General features: G+C 43.1%; 1 protein-coding gene across 6 annotated transcripts in view; it reads right to left on the bottom strand.

Annotated features, from left to right (window-relative positions):
• szt2 (SZT2 subunit of KICSTOR complex) overlaps positions 1 to 26071 on the bottom strand; it is a 216868-nt gene that overhangs the window by 96716 nt on the left and 94081 nt on the right. For all 6 annotated transcript variants that reach the window (XM_080195317.1, XM_080195312.1, XM_080195316.1 and 3 more), the window contains 8 exons: positions 24185 to 24478; positions 22891 to 23200; positions 21603 to 21677; positions 15980 to 16118; positions 15496 to 15616; positions 13024 to 13153; positions 11258 to 11410; positions 7262 to 7364 (listed from right to left, as the gene is read on the bottom strand). In XM_080195317.1, the coding sequence (XP_080051443.1) occupies positions 7262 to 7364; positions 11258 to 11410; positions 13024 to 13153; positions 15496 to 15616; positions 15980 to 16118; positions 21603 to 21677; positions 22891 to 23200; positions 24185 to 24478 (1325 nt within the window). The remainder of the gene's footprint in view (positions 1 to 7261; positions 7365 to 11257; positions 11411 to 13023; positions 13154 to 15495; positions 15617 to 15979; positions 16119 to 21602; positions 21678 to 22890; positions 23201 to 24184; positions 24479 to 26071) is intronic.

The following is a 26071-nucleotide window of genomic DNA, read 5'->3' as shown; positions in this document are numbered from 1 at the left end:
GGAAAAGGAACGTAGTAGTTATTGGGGATAGTGGGGTGAAGGGTATTGACACTGTCCTTTGTCACAATGACAAAGTGCACAGAAGGGTGTGTTGTCTGCCTGGTGCTCGGGTACGGGATGTCGCAGCTGGGCTGCAGAGGAACCTGGAGTGGGAGGGTGAGAATCCGGTCGTTGTGGTACATGTGGGTGCCGGCGACGTAAGCAAAATGCAGACTGAGGATCTGGGGAGGGAGTATGAAAAGCTTGGAATGGAATTAAAAAGTAGAACCGACAAGGTGGTTATCTCTGGGCTACTGCCTGAACCGTGTGCAGATGGGCATAGGGTTGACAGGATTAAGGAAGTGAATGGGTGGCTCAGGGATTGGTGTGGGAGGAATGGGTTTGAATTTATGGGGCATTGGCACCAGTATTGGGGTAGGTGGGACCTGTTCGGGAGGGATGGGTTGGTTTGAACCATGCTGGGACCAGAGTGTTGGCGAATCGAGTAAAGAGGACTGTAGACAGGGCTTTAAACTAATTAGGGGGGGGGAGGGTGTGAGGGTAGGTGACCTTACGAGGTCTAAAGTTAAGGAGAGTGTACATGTAAGGGAAGAGGCCGAGGATGTCCCAATAATAGAGGGAGTAGGGGGCGTGAGAATAGTTGGTGGCGTTGCGACAAATAGGGTCCAGGTGAAGGCTGGGATGAAAGCACTTTATCTGAATGCACGAAGCATTCGGAATAAAGTGGATGAGCTGATGGCGCAGATCGACACAAATGGATACGATCTGGTGGCCATTACAGAGACGTGGCTGCAGGGTGACAGGGACTGGGAGCTGAATGTACAGGGCTATCAAGTGTTTAGGAAGGATAGACAGGAGGGAAAAGGGGGGGGCGTAGCTATGCTGATTAAGGATAGCATCACGGTGGTAGCAAGGGATGATATTGGAGCCAAGGAGCAGAGGGTGGAATCGTTGTGGGTGGAGATTAGGAACAGCAAAGGGAGGAAGACGCTGGTGGGTGTCGTCTATAGGCCCCCGAATAATGATCTGGAGATGGGAAGGGCTGTTAACGCGCAAATAAGTGCGGCGTGCAAGAATGAGACGGCCGTAGTTATGGGGGATTTCAATCTGCATATTGATTGGTCGACCCATGTTGGACGTGGGGGGCTCGAGGAAGAGTTCTTGGAATGCTGCCGGGATAGTTTCCTCGAACAGTGTGTGTTGGAGCCGACGAGGGAGCGAGCTATCTTGGATCTGGTGCTATGTAATGAGGCGGGTAGAATTAGGGACCTTGTGGTGAAGGATCCTCTTGGGGAGAGTGATCATTGTATGGTGGAGTTTCTGGTGCAGATGGAGGAGGAGAAAGTGGGTTCCCGGACACGCGTCCTTTGTTTGAATAGAGGGAAATACGGTAGGATGAGAGAAGAATTGGCGAATGTGGACTGGGAGAGCGCGTTGGAGGGAGGGTCTGTTAAGGAGCAGTGGAGGATCTTTAAGGAGATCTTTCTTGGTGCTCAACGGAAATTTATTCCGATGGTCAAAAAGGATAGTAGAAGGAGAGGTAATAAGCCGTGGATAACAAAGGAGGTGAAGGAAAGTGTTAAACTAAAAGCGGAGGAATTTAGAGTAGCTAAGAGTAGTGGGCGAGAAGAGGATTGGGAGAGGTTTAAATGTCAACAAAGATTGACAAAGAAGTTGATAAGGAAGAGTAGGAGAAACTATGAAGCTGGGCTAGCGCTTAATATAAAAAAGGATAGCAAGAGTTTTTATAAATATATAAAAAGGAAGAGGCTGGCTAGGGTGAATGTTGGTCCTTTAGAGGATGAGAAAGGGGACCTAGTGGTAGGGGATGGGGATATGGCTAAGGTATTGAATAATTTTTTTGTTTCTGTCTTCATGGAGGAGGACGTGAATAATTTGCCGGGTGTTAGCGATAGAAAGGTGGTAGGACTGGAGGGTCTTAATGACATTACTGTTACTAGAAAGGCGGTGCTCGACAGACTGGAGGGGCTGATTGTGGACAAGTCCCCAGGACCGGATGGAATGCATTCGAGGGTTCTGAAAGAAATGGCGGAGGTGATAGTGGATGCCTTGGTGGTTATTTTCCAAACGTCGCTGGATTCCGGGGAAGTGCCGGATGATTGGAAAACGGCTAATGTTACGCCGTTGTTTAAGAAGGGTGCCAGGCAAAAGGCGGGGAATTATAGGCCGGTTAGTTTAACATCTGTGGTAGGTAAAATGTTAGAATCTGTCATCAAGGAGGAAATTGCGAGGCATCTTGAAGGGAATTGCTTGATAGAGCAGACGCAGCACGGTTTCATTAAAGGGAAGTCGTGTCTGACAAATTTACTGGAGTTCTATGAGGATGTGTCTCGGGCAGTGGATAGAGGAGAGCCGGTGGATGTGGTCTTTCTAGATTTTCAGAAAGCATTTGACAAAGTGCCTCACAAGAGGTTATTGCAGAAGGTCGAGGGACATGGAGTTGGGGGTAAGGTGTTAGCGTGGATAGAAGATTGGTTGTCAAATAGGAGGCAGAGAGTGGGGGTCAACGGGTGCTATTCGGATTGGCGGATGGTGACTAGTGGAGTGCCCCAGGGGTCGGTGCTGGGGCCTCAGCTTTTTACCATTTATATAGATGATCTGGAGGAGGGAACCGAGTGTAGAGTGTCGAAATTTGCTGATGACACCAAGATTGGGGGAACGGCAAATTGTGCGGAGGGTGTGGAGAGTCTGCAGAAGGATCTAGATAGGCTGGGCGAATGGGCCAGGAAATGGCAAATGGAATTTAATGTTGGCAAGTGTGAGGTGGTCCACTTTGGTAGGAAAAATGGTAGGAAGGACTATTACTTACGAGGCGAAAAACTGCAGCAGGCGACGGTGCAGAGGGACCTCGGGGTCCTTGTGCATGAGTCGCAAAAACCCCAGCTTGCAGGTGCAGCAGGTGGTCAAGAAGGCGAATGGGATGCTGGCCTTCATAGCGAAGGGGATTGAATATAAAAGTAGGGAGGTCTTGCTGCAGCTGTATAGGGCATTGGTGAGGCCGCAACTGGAGTACTGTGTGCATTTTTGGGCGCCGCACCTGCGCAAAGATATTTTGGCCTTGGAGGGAGTGCAGAGGAGGTTTACTAGGCTGATACCGGAGTTGAAGGGGTTGAGCTATGAGGAGAGGCTGAATAAACTGGGCTTGTACTCGTTAGAGTTTAGAAGAATGAGAGGAGATCTCATTGAGACGTATAAGATGATGAATGGGATGGATAGGATAGAGGTGGAAAGACTCTTCCCGCTCAAAAAAGACAATAGGACTAGGGGGCACAGCCTCAAGATAAAAGGGGGGCGGTTTAGAACAGAGTTGAGGAGGAACTTCTTCACTCAAAGGGTGGTGAATCTCTGGAATTCTCTGCCCGTTGAAGTGGTGGAGGCTGCCTCGCTAAATATTTTTAAGACACGGGTTGATGGGTTTTTGATAGGAGAGGGGATTAAGGGTTATGGGGAGAGGGCGGGAAAGTGGAACTGAGCAGCGACAGATCAGCCATGATCTTATTGAATGGCGGGGCAGGCTCGAAGGGCTGGATGGCCTACTCCTGCTCCTATTTCTTATGTTCTTATGTTCAAACGACAAGGCTGAAGAGCTTGCAACCAGCTTCAGCCAGAAGTGCCAAGTGGATGATCCATCTTGGCCCCACTGTCACCGATGCCAATCTTCAGCCAATTCAATTCATTCCACATGACACCAAGTGATAGCTGAAGGCTTTGGAAACCGCAAAGGCTATGGGCCCTGAAAACATACCAGAAATAGTACTGAAGACTTGTGCTCCAGGACCGACCATGCCCATAGCCAAGCTGTTCCAGTACAGCTGCAACACTGGCAAAGTGGAAAATTGCTCAGTCCACAAAAAGCAGGACAAATTAAATCCAGTCAATCACCTCCCCATTAGTCTACTCTCAATCATCAGAAATGTGATAGGTGTCATTGAAAGCACTATCAAGCTTCACTTACTCAGCAATAACCTGCTCTCTCTCACTCAGTTTGGATTCCAACATGGTCATTCAGTCCTTGATTTCATTACAGCCTTAGTCCAAACGTGGACAAGAGAACTGAACTCAAAAGGCAGGGTGAGAGTCACTGCCCGTAACATCGAGGCAGCATTTGACAGAATGTGGCATTAAGGAGCCCTAGCAAACTTGGAGTCAGTGGGAAAAACTTGGTCAGTCAGACCTAACACAAAGGAAGATAGGTGTCGTTGTTGTAGGTCAATCATTTCAGTTACAGGGCAAGAGACTAATCATCATCAGCTATTTCATCAATGACCCTCCCTTCCATCCTAAGGTCAGAAGTGGGAAGGTTCGCTGGTGATTGCACAATGCTCAGCACTATCCTCGACTCCTTAAGATACTGAAGTAGTCCACATCCATATGTAACAAGGTCGGGAAAACATTCAGGCTTGGGCTGGTAAGTGGCAAGTAACAGCCCTGTCACATAAGACCCAGGCAATGACCATCTCCAAAAATAGAGAATCCACTCATTCTCCCTTGAAATTCAATGGCATTACCATAGCTGAATCCTGATAGTGGGGGAAAAGGGAACTGGATAAGCAGCTGAAATGAAAGAACAGGAGATGTGGTGACAATGGGGTTAATGTTGCAGAGGGCTGCCATGGACACAATGGGCCAAATGGCCAGCTTCTTTGCTGTAACCATTTTGATTCGATCATATCAGTAACAGCAGTGAGTACTTTAGAGAGATTGAACAATGGGCAGCATGGTGGCAAGCACTGATGCCTCATAGCGCGAGGACCCAAGTTCAATTCTGGCCTAGGGTCACAGTCTGCGTGGGGTTTGCACATTCTTCTCGTGTCTGCCTGTGTTTCCTCCAAGTGCTCCAGTTTCCTCCCACACTCCAAAGATGTGCGAGTTAGGTTGATTGACCATGCTAACTTGTCCATTCGTATCAGGAAGATTAGCAGGATAAATATATGGGGTTACGGGGAAGAGGGCCTGGGTGGGATTGTTGTTGCTTCAGACTCGATGGGCCAAATGGCCTCCTCCTGCACTGTAGGGATTCCAGAGGCAGAATTTTCCTGTCCCATTCTGCCAAGGGAATCGTACTGGGCAGGAGAAGACCATGCAAAGGTCCACCGACCTCGGGCGGGGTTTTCTGGTCCTTGGGCAAGCGCAGCTGGAAAATCCTGCCCTATAATTCAAAACCTCTGGAAAATCTACCATCCACATGGGAATGCTGAATTCAGATGCAGCTACTTCCTTAGATTTCTGAAAGCATGTGGCTTTCACTGTCAATTTAGTGCAAGTTGCTGCAGCGCTTTGGGCAGTGTCCTTTGGGTTGCTTCCTCATCTAAGGTAAAATACAGACTTTGTTGCCCTTGGCATACAAACATGTTTTTCCTGTCCATCTTTTGCTACACCCTATCACTGTAATTCTGCACTCACTCGTTTTCTTCTCTATGAACGGTATGCTTTATATAGCACACAAGAACAATACATTTCACTGTATGCTAATACATGTGACAATAATAAATCAAATCAAATCGAGCTGCAGCTCAATGTGTGGCTAAATCAAAGATATGGTGGCCTCTGAGCTCTGTGTGCACCTTCTCCTTGTGCTAATGTTAAACACATGATTTATCAACAAATCAGACATAAAATAAGCAAGACCTTGGCAAAGCTTGTGTGCGAAGTAATAGCTCAGGAGAGCATAATGAACCATGCTAGCTAGAGCTGCAACACTTGTAATTGTACATGTTTTTTTCCTTAGAAACCTATTTATTTTCAGGTTTAGTCATTCTACGGCGAGATCAGTTTTTTCAGCAAAACAAATTAATGAATTGTAGCAGAAGTAGAAAAGATTACTCATGATGAGAGGCAGGTACTTGTATTACAGGTTTGGCTTCTTTAGATTTAGTTGAAAAGAAATAAGTAACTAAACTGCTTTGTCATTGCTGCAATGAAATGAGAGATACCACAATTAAGGACATGTTACAATGGTAAGCCACTCAGCCCCACGACACTGTTCTATTATTTAATTAGACCATGCCTGACTGAATTTACCTGCCTTTGTTTACATATCTCAATACATTTAACTAACAAACATCTATCATTCTCAGTCTTCACAATTTCAATTAGCCCAGCAGTCACTTTCAGGGGAACAAGTTCCAGATTTCCTCTGTTGTTTGTGGAAGTGCTTCCCAACTTTACTGCAGAAAGCTAGTTATAATTTAAACATTATGCTCTCTTACTCATGACTTTTTAAAATTAAAAGCAAAAGTATAATAGAATCAGAGAATCCCACAGTGCAGAAAGAAGCAATTGGGCCCATCAAGCCTGCACCAACCACAATCCTACCCAGGCCCTATCCCCGTAACCCCACATATTTACCCTGCTAATTTCCCTGACACTAAGTGGCAATTTATCATGGCAAATCCCACTAACCTGTGCATCTTTGGACTGTGGGAGCAACCAGAGGAAACACACGCAGACACAGGGAGAACATGCAAACTCACACAGAGAGTCACCTAAGGCCCTGGCGCTGTGAGGCAGCAATGCTAACTACTGTGCTGCCGTGGTGTAACAGTGTAATAACTTGACATCATCAAGATGCTGATAATCAGTAATGGTGTTAAGCTCCACTAGAACGCAACTGAGAAAGGATTACTTCCACTGAATGTTTAATTGGCACTTCCAAAATATTGCCGAAATAAACATACTTCAAAGACCACAAAAGGACAATAACTCTAAAGTAGAAAAGTAAACTGACGATTGCAAGTGGAATTTTAAAATGAATCAGATCGGAAACATAAACATTGTTATACTCTCCATTTAACATTTTTACCAGTAAGCAATGCCACAACAGATCAATTAGGACCTCATGTAAAAACAAAGATTCTGAAATGATTCCGATGTATAATCACATCCAAAGCTTTGCTTTCCATTTCAGAATGTTATCCAAACACACAGTACAGAATTGCTGTTGTTCCTTTAAAAATATTTTTGATCGTTTGCTGTTGTTCTTTTAATGTATTTTTTTGACTGATTTGTGTTTCTATAGAAAAGGGATACCAATTGAGTAAGCTAAACAATTTTCCACTTCTGGTATCCAGCAACAAATACTCCTAAATTCAGGTGTATGTCAGCTTCAGCCCCTTGTGACTTAAATACAATTTTCCTATTTCTCATGCAGTATCCCAGTCACATGGCTGTAGTGTACACTGTCAATTCAGTGCAAATTGCTGCAGCACTTTGGGCAGTGTCCTTTGGACTGCTTCCTTACCTGAGGTAAAATACAGACTTTGTAGCCCTTTCCTGGTATACAAACATGTTTTTCCTGTTCACGACCGAGAAAGCATTTAAAACAGATCTGAGCGCCTGAATAGCTGAAAAAAATAAGTAAACAGGCTACCTGTTAAATTAGCATTTGGTTTGCACACAAGAGTTGGAAATACAAGTGATATAGCATATGGTATTTGCACTTCAACAATCCCTTTCACCCTTTAGAACATAAGAAATAGGAGCAGGAGTAGGCCATCCAGCCCTTCGAGCCTGCCCCGCCATTCAATAAGATCATGGCTGATCTGTCGTGTCTCAGTTCCACATTCCCGCCCTCTCCCCATAACCCTTAATCCCCTCGCTTATCAAAAACCCATCAACCCGCATCTTAAAAATATTTAGCAAGGCAGCCTCCGCCACCTCAACGGGCAGAGAATTCCAGAGATTCACCACCCTTTGAGTGAAGAAGTTCCTCCTCAACTCCGTTCTAAACCGCCCCCCCTTTATCTTGAGGCTGTGCCCCCTAGTCCTACTGTCCTTTCTGAGCGGGAAGAGCCTCTCCACCTCTATCCTATCCATCCCATTCATCATCTTATACGTATTTACTCAATACGTATTTAGTATTTACTCAATTCCTACTTGAGGCCTTTGTTTAATTACCTTCTTCTGGTTTGATCATTCTTGTTCAACTGTTTACACAGAAAATAGGAGTAAGCCCTTCATGCCTGCTCCGCCATTTTGACCATGGCTGATCATCAAATTCTTTATCCTGATCCCCCACTTCCTTTAATCTCTTTAGCCCCAAAAGCTATACCTAATTTCTTCTTGAAATCACACATCAGATCAATAGATCTACCCATTCAATTCAAATACAAGTTTGCCATGTAGCTGTTTATGGTGCAAGAAAACTTTAGAATTCATTATAGAATGCTGATGTGGTGGGTGGGGGAGATGCAGTTGATGTGTTTGATGGTAGCTTCAAGCAACACAGTAGCTAGCACTGCTGCTTCATAGCTCCAGGGACCTGGGTTCAATTCCCGGCTTGGGTCACTGTCTGTGTGGATTTTGCACATTTTCCTCGTGTCTGCATGGGTTTCCTCCCACAGTCCAAAGATGTGCGGGCTAGGTTGGTTGGCCATGCTAAATTGACCGTAGATGCATAGGTTAGAGGATTAGTGGGTAAAATATGTACAAATATGAGGACAGAGCCTGGGTGGGATTGTGGTCGGTGCAGACTCAATGGGCCGAATGACCTCTTTCTGCACTGTAGGGTTTCTATGATTTCCTATGAAATGATGCAGGATGATCTATGTTGACTGTGGAGGCTGATTGAGTGGAACTCGCATGGCAGAAAATAAAAGTCACTGGGAGGACCACAAGCAGGGGAAAGGTGAGTCCTTTTACCTGTATGATGGCAGTATGGCAGCTAGAGCTGTGGTATGCTCCTCCTGCCAGATGTGGGAAATTAGGGAGCAATGTAGTCTCCCTGACCACTTTGTCTGCAGGAGGTGTGTCCAGCTGCAGCTCCTCACAGACCACGCTGTTCGGTTGGAGCAGCAGCTGGACGCACTAGGGAGCATACAGTGGCGAAGAATGTGACAGACACTAGTTACAGGGAGGTTGTCAAACCACAAGTTCAGTCAGGTAGATGGGTGACCGCCAGGAGAGGCAGGCAGGCAGGGTGCAGGAGTCTCCTGTGGCTATTCCCCTTTCAAACAGGTATACTGGTTTGGATACTGTTGAGGGGGATAGCCAGTCAGGGGAAGATACCCTATGGCACCACACCTGGTTTCACTGTAGAGCAGAGTCGGGCAAAGAGCAAAGGAGCAGTAGTAATAAGGGACTCTCTAGTTAGAGGCACGGACAAGCATTTCTGTGACCACGATCGGGACTCCCGGGTGGTGTGTTGCCCCCCTGGTCCCAGGGTCAAGGACATTTCTGAGTGTTTGCAGCACATTCTTAAAGGGGAATGCTGGGATGTCTTGAAGTTGTACAAGACATTGGTATGGCCACACTTGGCATACTGTGTATAGTTCTGGTCACTCTATTATAAAAAGGATATTATTACACTAGAAAGAGTAGAGAAAAGATTTACTAGGATGCTCCTGGGACTTGATGGATTGAGTTATAAGGAGAGGCTGGATAGACTGGGACTTTTTCTCTGGTGCGGAGGCAGCATAGGGATGATCTTATAGAGGTCTATAAAATAATGAGGAGCATAGATCAGCTAGATAGTCAACATCTTTTCCCAAAGGTAGGGGAGTCTAAAACGAGAGGGCATAGGTTTAAGGTGAGAGGAGAGAAATACAAAATGGTCCAGAGGAGCAATTTTTTTTCACACAGAGGGTGGTGAGCTTCTGCAACAAGCTGTCAGAGGGAGTAGTAGAGGCAGGTACAATTTTGTCTTTTAAGAAGCGTTTAAACAGTTGCATGGGTAAAACGGGTATAGATGGATATGGGCAAAACACAGGCAATTGGGACGAGCTTAGGGATTAATCAAAGGACAGCATGGACAAATCAGGCCAAAGGGCCTATTCCCATGCTGTAAACCTCTATGACTCAAGCTGAATTAGCATGGGTGAGCACCACTTTGAATGTTATCAATATCTGATCACCTATAGAATCAAAGATTCATAGTACAGCAAGGAGGCTATTTAGCCCATTATGTCAGCGCCAACTCTTTTGAAGAACAATCCAGTTAGTCCCAATTTCCCACCCTTTCAACATTTTGTTGAAACCTTTTCTCCTTCAAATATTGAGACAATACTTTGTTGAAGGGTGCTATTGAATCTGCATCCACTACCACATCAGCTTCGCAATTCAAATCTTAAAGCACCTTGCGTAAAGGAAAGCTTTCCCTCATGACCTCATTGGTTCTTTTACCAATCATCTTAAACCCGAGTCCTGTGGTTACTGACCCTTCAGTCATTTGAAACATTTTCAATTGATTTTCTCTGTCAAAACCCTTCACGATTTTGAACACTTCGATTAAATTCCCTCTTGGCTTTCTCTACTGCAACTCTAGCTTCTTTATCCTATCCATATAACTACAAAACTAGAAACCAAACCATCCCCTAGATGGTTTGTAAATATTCTAGTAAATAGCTTTTGCATTGCCTGCAAAGCCTTCACATCCTTCCTCAAAGGTGACTCCCAGAGTTAAGCACAATATAACAGTTGGGGCTGAACTTGCATTTGGCTTTTGTAATCTAATAATGAAAAAAGTACCATCAAAAGGTTCTGAAAACAACCAGCAAGTCAGGCAAAGCCTCTGCAAAAAAAGTGACAAAGTTAATATTTCAGGGGTGGCTCTTCATCTAACAAAGTTTCTAAGATTGGCTAAAAGCAAATTACTGTCTCTTTTGATTCTGCTCCAGATTTCCAGCACCTGCAGTGTTTTATTTTTCCCTCTAATTACGACAGGTAATATTGTAAATGTAGTTCTGTCTTGTGTTTACTGTGCCCAGCTCAGTCCAACGCTGACACCTCCACATCTTGGGACATTGTGAAAGGGATGTGAAGCCATATGTTGATAAGTATTGCAACTATTCGGTCTGAGTCATCAGGAATATGAAGGGAATAAAAGACTTCAAGGAAGCAAATGGCCACATAAGAGTTAAGTGACTGTCCCTCAAGGATTAGATTTATATTGAATGTTAAGACAAACTAGTACATCTTGAAATTTGAAGGAGACTAGTAAAGTCATAATTACTGCCATATACCGTTCATTTACCTGTTCATTATTTAAACAGTTTTGTCTCATATCCTATAGAACAGTCGGATAGAGTAATCTTAGGAAAGACAAGATCACATGGTAACTTGTGATATATTCTGGCAGGCCAGAAGGCATTAACAAAGGTCCGCTGTCCAACTAATGGGTTGTGCTATATTTATCTAGATATTGAGCAGGCAAAAGGGCCATGGTGATGACATCTGGGAGGGTGCAATGACAACAAATCCAAGAAAATGTACAGCATAAAATCCCCAAAGTTTAGCATACCTCTTGCGACACCCATGTTGGGTCCCATCTTGAGTCGAGGATGGATATGTATGATGGTCTTCCACACCACTTCACAGGAAAAATGCCCCGGTATAAAATGCATTGTAGCAGCTAAGTAATCTCTTGATTGGTAGTTATCATCAGCTGAATAATCTGTAAATGAACGGAGCAAAAATATGAAACAATAAAATATTCAAAAAGACTAAATGCATAGAATGTAAAATGCATTGCGCATCTTACTGTGTTAACCTAATAGCTAAAGTTAAATGGAAACCACCTGCCTCAGCTCAGGAACCAATTAAATCAATTACTTTGAAAATAGGAACAATGTATTAGAAATATTAATACCTGGGGTGTTTAAGACAGTGATATACAAGCTATGTGATCACTGAGCTATTTGGAAATTTCACCTCAAGATGTTAAACTCAGAGGGAACTGCTATTAACTGAGCTATTAACACCTTGGCTCAGAGATACATATCTGCTAATTCCTTTGTTGAGTTTGATATCTTTATTCCAAACACAATGTGACTTCAACATGTCAAAAGGATCAATGGGTTATAATGATAGGCTGCTGCATTTTGATAGGAGGATTGATCTCTTGAATTAGCCGTGTACAGAACCAAACTCAAGCCACGCCAAATTCAAACCAAGCGGTCCACAAAAGAAATATGCCCAATTGTTGCACATCATACACTAAGATAGACTCTTCTGGGGATAAAGGGTAGGTTAACCCTTTTTAGACCGATCTTAGTTCCATTGCTTGCATTCTGAAGTATTGTGTTGCTAAATATCTCGTCATGACTTATTGCTTCGTTTTATTACTTCACCTGAAAACGTGGTCAGCTTTAGAAAGAACCACCAGGAAATTATAATCCAACATCCTCCTGGATGGTGTGGGCGGGGGTGTTGTTCTGAGCACTTAAAAGAAATTTGAGCTGATTAGCGACAACATGGATATGTAAAGTGTAGGCCATTTCCAATAAACCTAATTGAATCTTTTGAGGAAGTTACTAAAGTAACAGAGAGAAGAATTCTGCGTACGCAGTTTGTATGGTCCTCTAGAAAGCAGGCAAAAAAATTCAACGTAAGAAACTATTTGTTAAAATCAAAGCTTACAGAATTGAAGGCAAGCTATGGACTGTCCAGCCATTCGGGAGAGAAGAAAGAATACACTGTTGGACACAAAGGCTGACAGAAATGCAGAATCCTCTCCCACAAAAGCAGCAATCGTGATCTCAATTAACTTTAAATTTGAAGTTGATACAATTTTTGCTAGCTGAAACTACTACGGAATACAGAAACACGGTTGTGGGGAGGAGGATACAGATTATCTGTAAAGATGAGGGGTTGCATGGCTTACTGTTGTTCCAATGTTCCTTCCCTTGAAGAATCATTTTAGCATAGGTAGTGGCATTTGGCCCCTTGTGTCTGCACTGGGTAATTTATCAGGTTGGTACTGTCTTTTTTTCATTTTCAGAGATGTCTGGAAAAATTGTTAGGCATCCTATTAATTCTCAGTAAGTGTTTAGTACAATTAGGAGCTTGCTGTTGAACCTGGGTACGACAATCCATAACCCACAGCAGCGTATCATAAAAGACCGATGTAAGGAATTAAATAGAGAATATTAATATTGGAAAGTGCTGAGAAATTTCTGATTCCATAACGTCATCCTGCAGATTACTCAGCATTCAGACATCATTGAAAAAGAAGCCATGAAAGCGAGCTAAATATAAATTTGGGCAATTAGGAATGAGGTTGCATACCATCGCTAGCTGTAGCTCGCGGGCGATATGAAGGGAAGGGGGCTTCATTCTTCCAGATGTCCTCTTCACTCTCAGCAACAAGCAACGAATTACACACATGGCTGTCGTGCAGATCCTGAAGCAGCAGGCGCTGTGACAAACAAAGAAGAATAAAAGTATAGAAAAACATGGATTATGGGCCAAAATATGCAATGATGCAGACAGAAGCAAAGTACTGTGAGAATGCTGGAAATCTGAAATAAAAACAGAAAATGCTGGATAAAATCAGCAAGTCTGGTAGCATCTGTAGAGAGAGAAACAGAGAGTTAAGGTTCCGAGTTCATGTGAGCCTTCTACAGAACGGCCAACCAAGTTACAGGCCAAACATTATCACGCAGTATAGACAGTATTGCCAATGGCGAATTGTTAAAAGTGCAAAGATCAGCCAATTTTGCAATGTCAAGCCTCAGGGTGTTTCAAGTGGTGTGAAATTTAACAAAATGAATTCGTATCCATCATGTCTAGCACTGGGACTCCGTCAACATTAACTTCACTGAGGATTCTTCATAGGCATCTGCTAAAGAATAAGCAGCAATATGCCTGGATATTTAAAATGTTTTTCACCTTAAGTATCTACAAAACAGAAGGATACCGAAGAGAAAGTAAATCCAGGCTTTGTTAAAAGAGAAATGAGAGATGTTGGGGGCAATTCTCCCAAAACAATTCTGTTGAATTTGTGTAAAAACTGGAGTAAGTCACACTGCCTTTTTCAGCAGGAATTTCCAAATGAATCTCCCACACTCTGCACTGCAGCGTGCACTAGCGTGAATCATTCCAGAAATAGGTGGGCAGAATCTATACTCACTGGAGACTGGCACTATAGCACTGACTCATCAGTGCCCAGGATGGCAGATGCACAGTGGCCCCGCACTGCCAGCCTCCCTAATCGCTGGCTAGTACTGAGACATCGCAACGCCAGCTGTATGACACACCCATGACCTGATTGCTGGTCCCCTGGATGTCATGATGTGGATGTGCCGGCGTTGCACTGGGGTAAACACAGTAAAAAGTCTGACAACACCAGGTTTTAGTCCAACCGATTTATTTGATAGTAAACTCACAAGTTTGAGGGGACTCCCTCTTCGTCAGGTGAATGGAGAGTTCTGGCCTCGGATAGAGCATATAAATGGATGTGTCCAGGCCAGCCTCGATGCCTGATGGGCAGTGCCAGGGTGCTCCATGGGCATTGGTACTTTTCCCCTTGGGCATTACCAGGCTGTCACTGCTTCAGGATGACCCCGGTACCTGACCCTCTTGGGGTGGGGGGGGGTACCTCGATACCCTCCCCCCTTCACTCCAATGGGGTCAGGCCACCAGCTCCCCGCAAGTGGGAACTTGCAGCAATACTAAACTCTACTGGAGCCAAATACTGCTGGCAGGGGCGCGGGACGCTCGTGGACCAAGAAATTTCAGTCCTGAGCCTGCTACAGCATTTAAAATTATATTAAAATGAGCTGTTGAATAATACATTAGGCAGCTCTGCACCAATTTCTAGCACGGAGCAAAAGGCACCAGAAATCAGGCAGTGAGAGACACACAGAGGCTGTGGCGCCCAGCAGGAAGCCCACAAAATGGCCTCCGCTTGAGTCTCGCAGCCCACTGCACTAAAAAAGCAACACAGAATCACACCCTTTAATATAAAGTACAAAGTATTAGAAAAGCTAGTTACACTAAAGGAGGACAAAATACCTGGATCAGGTGGAACACATCCAAGGATCCTGAACAATGTGGTGGAAGAACTGGCAAATTCTTAAATGTCTTATCAGTTGCTGGCACTGCTTCTTGGGAGGACCAACATATTGTGCAGGTTCACATAGCGTGGGCACATAGTAAAATATTACCCCCGCCCCACTGAACTAAACATTTATGCTGGTGCACAACCTACCTGCTGCACCACTTGGATGCCTGAAAACCGGAAACCAAAGTTAATAACTTCAAGCCAGTTGTGATTGCTGACTTCAACCTGTTGAGTTTATGTCCAGGATTTGTCCACCAGGTTTCCCAGAAGCCACCTTCAGATCTTCAGTTCCCACTGCCTCGAAAAGCAGCTGGCATCATCTGGAACCCCAAGGGCCCTGAACGTTCTTTCTTCCACCTTCTTCCATCGGGAAAAAGGTACAAAAGTCTGAGGACACGTACCAACCGACTCATGAACAGCTTTTCTCCTGCTGCCATCAGACTTTTGAATGGACCTACCTTGCATTAAGTCGATCTTTCTCTACACCCTAGCTATGACTGTAACACTACATTCTGCACCCTCGCCTTTCCTTCTCTATGAATGGTATGCTTTATCTATATGGCACGTAAGAAACAATACTTTGCACTGTATTCTAATACGTGTGACAATAATAAATCAAATCAAATCAGATTGATACCAAGGCCATTTTCTCCTTCAAAATTTAAACCAATGCTCGACCTCATTTTTATGATTACCTGGTTGACCACACGGCAAATCTCCCCAATTTTTTTAATCACTGTTCTATAGAGCTGCAAGTATTCCAGTTCCTCCTCCTCCTCTTCAACTGCAGATTCATCCTTTATCCCAATAAGATTTCTAGAAAAATACAAAAGTGTTTCTTAACTGCTGAAACCTTATCATTCTCTTTCACAGCCGCACTGAACCTAGAGATTAGATTGTTGTCAACATTAAAAAGTCATAAGCTTCACTGCAAATTTATTTTAAAAATGTTAGGTTCACAGAATATTTATCAAGTTCATATCTTTAAACTAAGTCACATAAAATATTGAATGGTAGACTTCTGCATATTTTATCATGCAACTACTGTTCAATCTCCAAGTACATTGCTCCCTTTAATGTTTGGTACATAAGAGTATTCGGACCTTTCACCCACTTAAGCGCACACTAAGTATCTTATATTATATACAGGGATAAATTTGGCTATCATTTTATACTCACCGTGTGTGAGAGTAAACTTTAACTCGATCATGGTGAATTCTGATAATAAGCCAAAATTCAGGCATCAGTGGACATTTGGGGTCCTGTTCATTCATAGTGGCACCTTCGCACTCCGAGTCACTGCTACCTCCATCATAACCTGAACGTGACCCAGAAAGGAGAAACAAAGTCCAAGCTGCTTTAGATCTGACCAGTATCACAGCCTAAAATTGCTTAAGTGGTTAGCAGAGCATTAATAATCTGATAGCTTCCTCTATACTAGCAAAATATCAAAACTTAAAATCTCTCAATCCAGAGGTCAAGAGCACTCCTTTCCCAAAATAGCATGGTCAGTATTGCAGTGGACAATGGAGAACTGAGCCAGAGGAACCAAGAAAGTCACAGTGTGAGCCTGAATTTGGGTAGGACAGCATGGCTGGCTAGTATCCTCAGTAAACCTGGGTAAAAAGGGAGAAATCAGCTATGGTTTCTGTCAGTGTTGACAATCCAATAATCTGGAATTGCAGGAATGTCTTCTCTGCAGATATTGCTCAGGTGCAGACATAAACCAAAGGTGAGCAAGTTCGTTGAGTGACCTTGTTAAATTATCCCTCAGTGTCCCAAGGTATATAGGTTAGGGAGATTAGTGGGATAAATATGTGGGACTGTGTGGGAAGCCTGGGTAAGAGTCAGTACAGACTTGATGGGTCAAATGGCCTCCTTCTGCACTGTAGGGATCCTATGATTCATGGGTTTCTTCTGGGTGCTCTGGTTTCCTCCCACAGTCCAAAGATGTATGGTTTAGGCGGATTGACCATGCTAAATTGTCCCTTAGTGTCAGGGGGAACTAGCTAGGGTAAATGCATGGGGTTATGAGGATAGGGGCTGGGTGGGATTGTGGTCGGCTCAGACTCGATGGACCGAATGGCCGCCTTGTGCACGGTAGGGGTTCTTTGAACGATAACCATTGCAGTGAGCGAAAATATTGGGGCCATCTCTCATGGAACTTCACTTAAGCACATATAGTTTCCTTCATAAAAAGCCATGGTAAAGAAACTAGACGCAAAATGTTGAAGCTGCATGACATATAACAATGACTTACAAACGGACAGTCATTTATTTAATGTGCAAGAAATCGAATACAGTCCCATAAGACTATTTACATAAGAGTTATCTAAGATTTGATTCTCGCCAGGTTATAACGCCTTTGGTTAAGTTCATACTAACACAGCATAATAATGAAGATGGGCAACTCTTAATATTTAATTTGTAGGTCAGCCCAAAGCATGAATGCTCCAACAAGTTTGTCTACAATTACATCAAGATGGTAATGTTTTATGAAAAGCATACAAATTACTTCAGGCCACCCCTTATGCATAGTTGAAAGAAATCTTTGCTGATTCAAGATGCAGCCACACAGTACAAGAAGAATAACCCTTTGCTTTATTTGTTATTTCTCAGTCAGGAAGCACTGGTTCTCACTATAGTCAGTCACTAGGTCACAGACCACCGTCATTTGCCGCACTTAAGAAGCGTGTACCTTTGATGCTTGTTGACTAAGCTACGATTCGATACTTTCCCCTCTCTAATGCTATAAAAATCGGAGACAATCGAACATTATGGAGGGACAGAGTTCTTCCAAGTTCCATACTGCAAATAGTAGAAAAAATTAATAGAACTGAAAGAACAAAGGAGATGATGGAACTACACAGCAAGTCAGTCAGTGTGCACAAAAGTAAAAAACAGTTTGCTATTTCTGGCATGTTAATGCAAAATATTAACCTGTCTTTTCCATTTACAAAAGCTCACCAATTTGTTATGTGTTTCCAACATTTGGTTTCAGATTTCCAGCTATTTTCTTTTTATTTCCACTAGTTAATACAATTATTGGATTGAGCTTTTTGTATTGCATTTTTTTCCACTCCATCTCTTTCTGTGAGGAAAACTTCTGCTTTCACTAAGAAACTGCCCGCAGCAACATGAATGAAATGATGAGTTCACTATACAGGAAACAGTAGGCATCAATCCACGTTTCACTACTTCATGACACAGCACCCTGGAAACTGACTGTTGAGCACATATATATGAACGTACACATCTAGGAGTAAGCCATTTGGCCCCTCGAGTCTGCTCCACCATTCAATGAGCTACTGGGTGATCTGCTTGTGACCTGAACTCCACATTCCACCTACCCTTGATTACCTTTGACTCCATTTTTAGTCAAGAATCCATCACCTCTACCTCAAATATATTGATTGGCTCTGCCCTCACCACCCTCTGGTGAACAGAATTCAAAAGTTTCATGATCCTCAGAAAAAAAATTCTCATGTCCTTCTTAATTAAATAGGGGATCCCAGAGAGATTGTAATGGGGAGTTTGGCAGGTATGATCACTAGGCTATTCATCCAGAAACTCAGCTAAAGATCTAAGGGCCCGGGTTCGAACCCCGGCATGGCAGATGGTGTACATTTAATTCAATTAAAAACATCTGGAACTAAAAATATCTGTCAGCATCTGTGGGGAGAGAATAGAGCCAATGTTTCAAGTCTATATGACTCTTCATCAAAGCTGAGAACAGGGGTGCGTGCAAAACCATTGTTGATTGTCAGAAAATCAGATTCTCAAACATCCTTCAGGGAAGGAAATTTGCTTACTTTACCAGGTCTGGCCTAAATGACTCCAGAATCACAGCAATGTGGTTGACTCTCAACTGCCCTCCAAGGGTAACTAGGGATGGGCCATAAGTGCTGGCCAGCCAGCAATGCTCATGTCCCACAAATGAATTTAAAAAAAGGCAAAATCCCAAGCAAGGTTTTAATAAGAAACATTAGGTGAAAACAACATAAAAAAGTAAGTTTTTCTACCAACTTAGCCAAATGTTGCTTCAGCTTAGGTTATCAAAATTTTGCATTAATTTCACAATATTTTGCACCATGTTTTCAAGAGCTGATGAAATTAAAATTATTTGATGGTCCATTAACTTAGAAGGATCACTTTTTATGAAAACAATCTGATTTGTGTTAATTAATGAAAATGCACCTGGCTCATTTAACAACTCAGACATATATTTTATATATGAACTTTAAAAGTAGTCCCAAATACACAATTACACCTCATGATGTGTGAAGAAAAGGGGATGTATTAATGATACACAGTACCAGTTTCTCATAACTTAAGCACAGGAAGAAGCACGGCAACCAACTCGTGCACAGCACATTTGTATAAATAGCACTGTTGATGTCGCTGGAGAGATAAATATTGACTAAGATATCAAGGACAACTCCTCTGTTCTTGTCTGAAATAGTGCCATAGCTTCTTATATCTCCAACGAAGAAGGCAGATGGGGCCCCCGTTTAACATTTCATCTGAAGGGCAGCACCTCCCACAGGACAGCTCTTTCTTAGTACTGCAAAGGAACATCTGTCTGTCTTGAGTTTTGCACTCAGGTACGGGGATAGAACATCGTAACTCGAGAAAAGTGCAACTAACTGAGTCGTAGCTGACAGTCAGCTGAAATGTGTTTTGTGGCAAGTAACAGCCTAGTAAGTTTAAATCCAAATGCACTTTTTTTGCAGACAAGGTGAAGAAAAGTGTGAAGTGCAAACAAATTGGCGTGCATTCAGACCTGTGAATACACAGAGCCACAATAACTTCCCTTGTCAAGTAGGATCCAAATGCTCAGAAACAAGAGCTGGAATTGTTTTGTGCTCTTTGGAGATTACTGATCCTGGACTAAGAAGGGTGGCTAGGCCACCAGCTGTACTCACTGTGAGAAATACAGCCCAGAAGCTAACTTCCTTCGATCTCTGTTGTGTGACATAATTCTGGATATATTAAGGTTTTGGGCAGCACAGTGGTTAGTAGTGTTGCCTCATGCGCCAGGGACCTGGGTTCGATTCCTGGCTTGGATCACTGTCTGTACGGAGTCTACACGTTCTCCCCATGTCTGCGTGGGTTTCCTCTGGGTGCTCTGATTTCTGCCCACAGTCCCAAATGCAGGTTAGGTGGATTGGCCATGCTAAATTGCTCCGTAGTGAAAGGGGGGGCTAGCTGAGGTAAATGTATGGAGTTATGAGGATAGGGACTGGATGGGATTGTGGTCGGTGCAGGTTTGATGGGCTGATTGACCTCCTTCTGCACTGTAGGATTTTATGATTTTACAAGCATCTGATGAGGAGCAACTAGAATGAAGAGAGCTATCAAATCATGGGAGGGAATACGAACAGAATCTAACAACATAAATGGAAAAATGCTCTTTAAACACATCAGGATCAAGAGAAAGGTGCAGATGGATGTTGGAACATAAAGAAGTGGCAGTGAAAAGATAATGCCCAAGGGCAGGGAGACAGCATGATTGCTGAATGATTAATCTGTGACTATTTAATCGGAAAGAAACAAAGAACAAAGCTGAATGGGAAGAAGAGAGCAGATTACAAATAAAAGCAAAAACATTGCTGGAGATCAGAAATAAAAACAGAAAAACTCAGCAGATCCAGCACCATCTGTGGAGAGAGAAACAAGAGTTAACACTTTCGTGCTAAGTGACTTCTTTGGAATTGAATTCCTAAGTAGACTGGAAACCCTTGGCAACACAACGGCAGACACATTAGATCCAAAGTTTTTAGTAGATGGGTCACTAATCCATCTGTTCACTGCTCATTGGTGATGATATAGCAAGTAAAATGTTGGTACATACAGCCTTTTAAGTTGTACGTGGTTTTGATAAGACCACATCTGGGGTACTGCATTCAATTTCAGGTTCCTTATTATAGAAAGGATGGAGAGTTTTTGGATGGAATCTGAAGGAGGGTTGTGCAATTGACCCCTCAACTCAGAGGAGAGAGTTATGATGAATTATCATCTACTCTGGTAATCTACTTTCTTATGAAGCAAATAAGAGGGACTTGATGTAGATTCTTAAAATTTTCCAAAGGCCTGGAGAAATTAGATCAAAAAAGTTTCTCCTGTCAGTGCAGAGTTCATGCTGAGGTACAGCATAAAGACAAGGGTGCCAAAGGTAAAAGATGTGTGCAGCATGCTGTCAGTGGAAAGGTGACAGAAATCCAGCCAAGGTACTGGAATGGGTATAGTATTACACTCTACTCGCATGAGCAATGCTGGAAGAGAAGAACTAGTAACAAATGGGAAGAGTAACAGAAGCTTTTATATAGCAAGAGAAAGAACAGTCACATAGATAGGATTCAAAAAATAATGATTGTTCCTTTCAGTGGCAACTCAAGCATGCACAGTTATGGTGGGCTGAATGACCTCATTCTATTCTGTACATTTCTATGATTAGTTGCTCTTCCAGTAGCACAGATGAGCGGTCAGAGTCATACAGACTTGAAATAGTAAGTCTATTTTCTCTCTCCACAAATGCTGCCAGGTCTGTCATGATTTTTCAACCATTTCTGTTTTTGATTCAGATTCCAGCATCCACAGTATTTTATTTACTACAAAATAGTTTTGTGCATTCCTACAATCTGTAATGGCAAAGTGATCAAATGGCACCATAGCACACGTACTCACTTTGCACACATTTACTTGTGTGCTGTTTTCTGTGCCTTCTGCTCAATGCACATGCTTTAATGAAACAAAGTATATGTGGTTATTAAAAGAAAGGTTACAGAACAGATTTTCTCACCTAACAGATCAGAATCCAGACTGCCCTGGCTGGAAACTACACTCTGCACACGGCTGGGTCTGTGCTTGCAACAGCCTAAAAGGTAAAGGGATAAAAGATAAGGTCAAGGATTTTATATGCGCACAAAGGAAAAGACAAAATCAGAAAGCAAACAAAAAAGCACAAAAGAAAGATGCAGAAACATGAAGAGAAAAGAACAATAAGGTGCCCTGAACTGACTACAGACTTTGTGGTTGCTACAAAGCCTAAGGTTTTGATTCCAAAGTGGTCCAAAGGATGTTTAGCCAACCAATGCCAGCTTTCCTGCAGGTTACAGTCCATCTAGTCATCTGTTCAAGGACTCCAAAAACTCTCCAAATTGAGACCAGAAGCTCAAGTGAAGGGCAAGCCTGGGATTTGAGATAACAGGCTGATTACAGATGGAGTCTCTACTTGTGTCAAAAAAAACGAATGCTACAAGATTTGGAGATTGAGAAAGGGGAAAATACTAAGCAAAATGCAAACATAAATTATCTAGCATAACAGAAGGGACCCAGGGTAAATATGAGAGGTTACGGGGATGAGGCCTGGATGGGATTGCTGTCAGTGTAGGTTCAATGGACCGAATGGCCTCCTCCTGCACTACAGAGATCCTACAATGAAAACCCGTTGCCTAATTAAGGGTTTTAACCTAAGATAGCTCTAAGTTTTTGATTGGTCTAGTTATATAGTCTAATCAAGCTATCATTATGCAAAAATAGGGTCTGCATTTCCCATTTTAAAATATATGTGCTACAAACTTGAATTTCTAGACCATGGTCCCACTGCTCTCCTGGGCTCAAAATTAGTAAATATTATCAGATAACGGATACCCACTATTTACCTTGCTGAATCAAGAGCCTGGGAAAAATCAAATTAAAAACAAAACACTCGACACGCATTTTAGGTAATTTATGCAAAGCTTCCGCAAAGCCGCTGTGGATAATTAAGATGCCTGATCCTAGAAACAGGTATCCAAACGTTCAATGCACTCTGTCAATCGTACAAAATCTTTCCTTCCAATTTCAATTCTCTTTGCGCTCATCCCTCTGAGTAAGAATTAATCAAGATGGAAGCCACATGGTGGATGCACCAGGCCAGTCAGAAGTACAGAGACTTTCAGTGGGAACAGAAGATCCTGGTGGTGGGTGGGTGGGGTCGGAAAATCCTGGCCTGGAAGGCTAAGTGCAATCTCCTACTTCAAAACACAATAGTCTAACACTCTGGCTACTAAAGGAACATGTGAATGAAATAAAACAGAATGACGTACCTGTACTGCCAGGTATAATGGACTGCACAGATTCAGCAAGACTCACAGTAGAAGAGGCCTGTGATGGCGGATTTGCCACTTGCACTTTATCAGGTCCTGGGCTTGACTGCATTAGGGGTGTGCTTGTTAGGGATCGCTCAGACTTGATCGCTGTAAACACTTGATCCTGTTGATCAGACTGGCTGATAGACAGGCAGCTTTTCCCATCCATGCTCTCCTCAACTGAGTCAGCTGATGCAAGATATGCTCCATTAGTCACTGCAGCTACTAACATTCGCTCAGATGTTGACTTGTTTTCCTCTTGCGAGATCTGCAAAACAGACACCATAGCAAGGCATGAATAACAACTGACTCAACTTGCAGCACTCAGAATCTGCTAAGTGAATATATGAGGGGGGCAAACAAATTGACCCAGTCTGTCCTGCAGATTGTGGTGCAACTACAAGTATTACAATCCCTAGAGACTACCAGTCATCAGTCACCAATCAAGTGGGCTGCGTTGTCCTGGATGGTATCACACTTCTTGAGTGTTGTTCGAGTTGCATTCATCCAGGCAAGTACTGAATATTTCATCACACTCCTGATTTATGCCTTTAGATGTTTGACAGGCTTTGTCAAGTCAGGAGAGAGTTACTCTGCAGGGTTCTGAGTTTCTGACCTGCTCTTGGAGCCATAGTATTTATATTGCTGGTCCATTTCAGTTTCTGGTGAATTGTAGTCCCTAGGATGTTGATCGTGGAGAACTCAGCAATGGTAATGCCATTGAATATCAAAGGACATTCTTGTTGGAGACAGTCATTACCTGGCATTTATGTGGTATGAAGGTTACTTGCCATTTATCAGCCCAAGTCTGGACAGTGTATAGGTCTTGATACATTTGGACATGGACTAGTTAAGTATCTGGGAGTTGCGGATGCTGCTGAACATTGTGCAGTCATCAGTGAACATCCACAATTCTGACCTTAAGGTGGAGGGAAGGTCATTATGTAGCAGCTGAGGGCAGTTGGACCAAGAAATGCTTGCAGCTGAAACCATGCTAACCCTATGGCTACATATTATGTTTCTACTGCATTACAATATCTAAAATTGTGAGAAACATGAATCAAAGTAATTTTAACAGCATACACCGGAATGCACAGCTTAAAACCCGCTTATCACAGCGGGAGCCAACACCAAAAGAATCTATTGATCAACCAATACAGAAAAAACTCTTAGCGCTATTATCTCACCCAACTAAACTCTTCATTTCAAACGTCTAATGAGCCAATCATTAGCTGGACAGAAAAACATTTACCTGAGACTTCTCTTCGTGTTTTTCTCCTTCCATCCCTGACAATGCTGTCGCCATCTCCACAGGTTTACTCCAATGTTCCGGCCGTTGGTGGCAGATCAGAGCTACCTCTGCATCTGCACTTTCATCACATGCAGCTGCCACACACTCACTTGCCAAGTTGTGCCGAGTAAGCTCTGTGGAAAGTTTCTGCACGGCTTCTATTCTTTGTGCATGCAAGCGACTCACGGACAGGTAGTAGAAGTTGTCTGCTTCCTCATTCAGGAGGTATCCTGGAAGATTCATGCGTTTAAACTCCTTAAAATGAAAACATGGAAAAAGCAACCATTATAACTAAAATCATTGGAAAGATATCTGTTCTGATTAACTCAAAATATAGAGTGCTCCTAATCATTAGCATATTCACACTGTCGTTACAAAACTCCAGGTGGCCAGACAACTGGTGAAATAACAACTATTTATTTAGAGGAAGAAAAGACTACTTACACAAATCATTTGCAGCAAAACAACTGCACTATCGCAACTATCAGAACCTGTCAAGCCTCCTATTGTGGGTTTTAAAGCCCTCTCTCCAACTCCAAATTGTGCATGCTGCTGTCCCATTGGTCAGTGAGTCACATGATTCCCAAGATTTGCGGATGAGCTCAAGTATGTTTCTCCATCTTGTCGGTTCCCTCACTACCTGCTGCCTTTGCAATGAAGTCCTTTAAGCCCGGGCCAGCTCGGTTTGTGGTGGTACTACCAAGCTACTCTTGGTAATGGACATTGAAGTCCCCCACCCAGTGTACATTCTTCACTTTTGCCATACTCAGTACTTTCTCCAAGTGGTATCCAACATGGATGAGTACTGATTCATCAGCTGAGGGGGGACAGTATATGATAATCAGCACGAGGTTTCCTTGAAATGTTTGATCTGGTGCCATGTGACCTCATGTGGTCCAAAGCCAATGTTGCAGACTCCCTGGGCAATTCCATCCTAATTGTATACAACTCTGCTGCCTCTGTTGGGTCTGTCCTGCTGGTGAGACACAACATACCCAGGAACAGTGGTGGTGGTGTCGTCTGAAATATTATCTCTAAGATATGATTCCATGGGTATGACTGTGTCAGGCTGTTGCTTGATTCATCTGCGAGACAGTGCTCCTAATTTTGGCACAAGCCCCTAAACGTTAGTAAGGCAGAATTGGCAGAGTTGATAGGGATGGGTTTGCCAATGTCATATCTGTTGCCTAGGTCAATGTCAGGTGGTCCATCCAGTTTCATTCTTTTGTGTTTTCTTCATAGTGGTTGAATACAACCAAGTGGCTTGCTTGGCCATTTCAGAGGGCATTTAAGAGTCATCCATACTGCTGTGGATCTGGAGTGACATGTAGGCTAAACCAGACAAGCGTGGCAGATTTTCTTCTTCCAAGGACATTAGTAAACCAGGTGGGTTTTTACGATAATCGACATTAGTTTCAGGGTTATCATTAGACTTCTAGTTACAGATATTCTATTGTGTTTAAATTCCACCATCTGCCGTGGTGGGATTCGAACCCAGATTCCCAGAGGATTAGTCTGAGTCTCTGGATTACTAGTCCAGCAACAATACTGCACCACCTCTTCCCTCCTTTGAATAACCTCAATAATGGTTTATTGTCCATTACTATTGTGAAATATCTTCCATATACATATTGGTGAAATCTCTTGATGCCGAACATGACCACTAATCCTTCTTTTTCGACTTGGGAGCACCCCTTTTATGCTTTGGAGAGGGTCTTTGACGTGTAAACTATTGGACTTTGTTCCATCCTTCAATCTGTGGGAAAATATGGCTCTAATTCCATACAGAGGGGCGTCACATGTAAGGAAAAGCTCTTTTTTAGGGTTGAAATGGATTATTAGACTTGA

Source organism: Carcharhinus amblyrhynchos, chromosome 9, assembly GCF_965287045.1.
Source record: "Carcharhinus amblyrhynchos chromosome 9, sCarAmb.v2.hapA, whole genome shotgun sequence".
Classification (NCBI taxonomy): domain Eukaryota; kingdom Metazoa; phylum Chordata; class Chondrichthyes; order Carcharhiniformes; family Carcharhinidae; genus Carcharhinus; species Carcharhinus amblyrhynchos.
This window is presented reverse-complemented; position numbering and strand designations above follow the sequence as displayed.